This window comes from Oryzias latipes, chromosome 4 (genome assembly GCF_053564925.1).
Source record: "Oryzias latipes strain Hd-rR chromosome 4, Olatipes_Hd-rR_3.1".
Taxonomy (NCBI): domain Eukaryota; kingdom Metazoa; phylum Chordata; class Actinopteri; order Beloniformes; family Adrianichthyidae; genus Oryzias; species Oryzias latipes.
Window position 1 is genome coordinate 21558263 of NC_136240.1, and position 4868 is coordinate 21563130.

The 4868-nt window shown below is 37.9% G+C and overlaps 1 protein-coding gene across 1 annotated transcript; it reads left to right on the forward strand.

Annotated features, from left to right (window-relative positions):
• The first annotated feature begins 532 nt into the window (after positions 1-532).
• On the forward strand, positions 533-4556 carry LOC105353961 (uncharacterized). The gene is made up of 4 exons (XM_011474231.4): positions 533-701; positions 1109-3076; positions 3270-3346; positions 3425-4556. The coding sequence occupies exons 1-4, from the start codon at positions 638-640 to the stop codon at positions 3503-3505; spliced, it is 2190 nt and encodes a 729-aa protein (XP_011472533.1). The 5' UTR covers positions 533-637; the 3' UTR covers positions 3506-4556.
• Positions 4557-4868: the final 312 nt, after the last annotated feature.

Consider the following 4868-nt stretch of genomic DNA (forward strand, 5'->3'; position numbering starts at 1 on the left):
TAAACACCTGACACTGAAGTGTGTGCGTATTCATGATCATCTAATGTTGTACTGATTAATAAAATACAAGGCAAAATGAACTTAACTGCACAGGGTAAAAAAGGAAAACCTGTTTGACAATGTCACATGAGAATTCCAGTAATGGATGCACGAAAAAAGCAATGGAATTTGAACAGAACTGCTGGTTTAATGCATGAAAATTCCACTAAAGAAATCACTTCTGCCTTTATAGAGAAAACTTAACTGTACATTGAAAATCAGACCCCCAGCCAAGCGACGTCTACTATTATTACCAACTACCATATGTAGATTTGCTTTCTACACATATTCCTTGGATAAACCGGTTGTGAGAACTTGTTTTAGGGTAGTTAAATAGGAATTTTTTATTCGTCACTGTTAAAGGTCACTTTGTTTTAGTCTTATGTGGCTTTATAACTGTTAGTTTAAGATTGTCTTTCTTTTGTTGAGATGCATTTATTTACATTTGGTGTTACAGGTTTACCAAAAAAACAAGCCGTCACCATCACCCTATCTCTGCTTGTGAATATGTGTGGGAGGAGCTGATTATAAATTTAACAGAGAACAACCAGTGAGGCAGTTTCTCTTTCATTAGAGGTCTGTGGAGAACTCACTCAACATGGAGACGAAAATGTTGTTCTTGATTTTTCTTTTTGGACACTTTCATGCATCTTTTGAACAAAGTAAGTAGTCAAAATTAAATATATCTTGATTCATTGTTGTGCTTATTCATTTAAGCTTTTGAAACATATGAGACAACAAAATGTTCTATATTTGAGTTATGTTATCTGACTCTGAGCAATCCATACATACAAAGTTTAATTGGTCTTAACCTTACCCAACGAGTGAGTGAATACAGAAATGTTCATGATGGGTCAAGAAAATGAATTTCAAACAGATGTGTGCAAAAAAAGCTACTTTAAGAAGTTGATAGATTTATTTACTTTCGTAATAGAAAATATTTTTTTGTCATTTTACATTACTAAATTGCCACAAAAAAAAAGGAAACATGAAAATGAAAGTTTTACCCAGTGTGATCATAGGTCAAACGTCTCACACAAGTTTTTAACAATCTAAAACTTTTTTACAGCAACAACTTCCTTAGCTGCAGACAACCAAACATTTGTCTCGGTAGAGACAATTACAAATTCAACGGATCCAGCAACAACAACAGTGGCACCAACAAGCTCAGCAATTACTGAGACTTCCTTGGCCACAACAGAAATTGCAGATGCAGCAACCACTGCCCTCAACTTGACACAAATAACAAGAGCAGAGCCTCTGGTCCTCTCAACAGCAGCAGACACAACTACTACTACTATTACTTTAGAGCCAACAACAGCAGGACCTCCAGTCGTACCAACATTAGCAGGCACCACAACTACTACTGCTGCTACTACTTCAGAGCCAACAACAGTAGGACCTCCAGTCCAAACAACAGCAGCAGACACAACTACTACTACTGCTGCTACTACTACAGAGCCAACAACAGTAGGACCTCCAGTCCAAACAACAGCAGCAGACACCACAACTACTACTGCTGCTACTACTACAGAGCCAACAACAGTAGGACCTCCAGTCCAAACAACAGCAGCAGACACAACTACTACTACTGCTGCTACTACTACAGAGCCAACAACAGTAGGACCTCCAGTCCAAACAACAGCAGCAGACACCACAACTACTACTGCTGCTACTACTACAGAGCCAACAACAGTAGGACCTCCAGTCCAAACAACAGCAGCAGACACCACAACTACTACTGCTGCTACTACTACAGAGCCAACAACAGTAGGACCTCCAGTCCAAACAACAGCAGCAGGCCCCACAACTACTTCTGCTGCTACTACTACAACAGAGCCAACAACAGTAGGAACTCCAGTCCAAACAACATTAGCAGACACAACAAATACTTCTGCTGCTACTACTACAGAGCCAACAACAGTAGGACCTCCAGTCCAAACAACATTAGCAGGCCCCACAACTACTTCTGCTGCTACTACTACAGAGCCAACAACAGTAGAACCTCCAGTCCAAACAACATTAGCAGGCCCCACAACTACTTCTGCTGCTACTACTACAGAGCCAACAACAGTAGGAACTCCAGTCCAAACAACATTAGCAGACACCACAACTACTACTGCTGCTACTACTATAGAGCCAACAACAGTAGAACCTCCAGTCCAAACAACAGCAGCAGGCCCCACAACTACTACTGCTGCTACTACTACAGAGCCAACAACAGTAGGACCTCCAGTCCAAACAACATTAGCAGGCCCCACAACTACTTCTGCTGCTACTACTACAGAGCCAACAACAGTAGGAACTCCAGTCCAAACAACATTAGCAGGCCCCACAACTACTTCTGCTGCTACTACTATAGAGCCAACAACAGTAGAACCTCCAGTCCAAACAACAGCAGCAGGCACCACAACTACTACTGCTGCTACTACTACAGAGCCAACAACAGTAGGACCTCCAGTCCAAACAACATTAGCAGGCCCCACAACTACTTCTGCTGCTAATACTACCGAGCCAACAACAATAGAACCTCCAGTCCAAACAACAGCAGCAGGCACCACAACTACTACTGCTAATACAGAGCTAACAACAACTTCAATCCAAACAGCAGTACCAAACACAACAACTACAACTACTTTAGAGCCAACAACAACAGTAGTATCTACAATCCAAACAGCAGCACCAAACACAACTACAACTACTTTAGAGTTAACATCAACAGCTGTGCCAACAACAACAACTATGCCAACAACATCAACAACTGTGCCAACAACAACTATGCCAACAACAACATCTTTTCCAACAACAACAACAACAACTGGGCCAACAACAACTACGCCAACAACATCAACAACTGTGCCAACAACAACTTTGCCAACAACAATGACAACTTTGCCAACAACAACAACAACTGTGCCAACAACAACAACTACTGTGCCAACAACAACACCAGCCCCAGCAAATGCTACATCTGTCAAATCAACTACAACTTCACCGATCACCATAACCCCATCAGGGAACACGACAAGTTTTCCAAGTAGGTGGTGATGGTTTTTCTCTAAAACATGCCAACTGATACTTTAATGAGATGAAACCGGCGAAAAACATTATAAAATATTGTTTAATCTGTTAATGTTAGAGTTTTGTTAATTTAGATTTTTGCCTTTTTTTGAATTCCATATATATGTATAAATGCATAAACTTAACAATTGCATTGCTTTTTATTTTAGATTTTGCACACATTCAGATGACCCTTACAACTAATGGAGAAGTCAGCAATGCGACCATTATTGAGCTTGTAAAACAGGTATGTGGAAAAATAGTTCACTAAAAAGAAACTATCTTTAGATAGAAAAAGATGTAATTTTCTTTTTGTCTCTTACAGTTTTTCAACAATCAAATCTTCAATGGAACACCCCACATTGTCAGCGTTACAAACATTCAAAAAATTGGCCCCATCTCTTGAAACAATATGTGGATGAAATCCACAAATGAATCCGTACAATGGAAAGATAACTTATTGTACACATGTTGTGTTAAATGGCTAAAATGTTTTAGTTTACTTGAATACAGTTGTATTTGAGTTATTTTTAAACCACATTTTTATTCATTTGTGTTGCCTCAAAAAAAAAAAAATTGCTGCCTTCCTTCCTTCCTGAATAAAGAAACATGTGATATGTTTTTTGCTGTAATATGATGTAGTCTAACATGAAAATCTGACATCAAGGAAACAGCAGTGTGGAGAACATTCCCATGATTTGCAGCTGTAAGAGTACACATTACACTAAAGAGGTTAAACAAGTCAAGTAAGTTTCAAGCTCATGCTTTTGATTTATCTACGATCAACAATGGACATGACTTCTCAGAAAGAGGAACTCAATGTTAAAAATCCTCATATTTTCTTTTTGGCTCTGGAGTCCTAAATGGGACTTTAAACCAGTCAAATTCTGCACAAAAGCATAAAAATGTTTGTATTTTTGTATAAAAACAAAAGATTTGTCAAATGTACAGAAAACTCCATGGCATTGTACAGGACATGTAAGGAGCACTTTTTGCAAACAAGATTACATTACACACACTACATTTAAGCACAACTTTCAGAGAATGTTGTGGAAAAAAGATGAAGGATAATTGTTTGTGTTTCCATCTGGTACAGATGAATTATATTTCCTTGCTCTTTGTGTACAGTTTAAGATGAATGAAGAAGATTTTTGATTGTTGTATTTTCTGAAAAAGAAAATGCTTTGAAAATGCTTTGAAAAGATAATGCTTTGAGAAATGCTTTGTGTTATAGTATCAAGAATTTCTCCTGTGTTGCTGATACTTCTATCTTTGTGATTTTAGTACCTCTTGTAAGAAATGTTAATCACATGACTTTTGAAGTGCATAACAACTCTTAAGACTCATTTATTATGGAACGTCAAAAAACATATAAAGAGATGTAAAGCACACAGTGCCGTCTCTGTGTACCATTTTCTTGAAAAGACTAACAATAAAGGGAAACTTTCCAAAGAGAAGCTGTCAGACTGGTTTGGTGAATTGCAGCAAAACATGAGGGCATGCGCATAAAGACGTGTTAAAGGACTTTTTACATACATTTAAACAAAGCACAAACATCAAGTGACTTATTAAATTGTGGAAAATGTTATCAAACTATTAAAGTGGAAAATATCTGACAGAAGCTTAAAGTGTTACACCAACAGTAACACTGTTAAAAGTGTGTAACATGTAAATACTCTATGATATAAACAAAAGCGGCTCACAATGACAGGGGGATTACAGTCCACTTGTTTTTGAACATGTTTTTGGAAAGTAGACTGAATAACTTT

What these genes read in the sequence shown, in the direction of transcription:
- LOC105353961 (XM_011474231.4), top strand. Translation starts at nt 638, where the DNA reads ATGGAGACGAAAATGTTGTTCTTGATTTTTCTTTTTGGACACTTTCAT. An exon ending in TCATGCATCTTTTGAACAAA is followed by an intron (nt 702 to 1,108) that starts GTAAGTAGTCAA and finishes ACTTTTTTACAG; the next exon opens with CAACAACTTCCTTAGCTGCA. An exon ending in GAACACGACAAGTTTTCCAA is followed by an intron (nt 3,077 to 3,269) that starts GTAGGTGGTGAT and finishes TTTTTATTTTAG; the next exon opens with ATTTTGCACACATTCAGATG.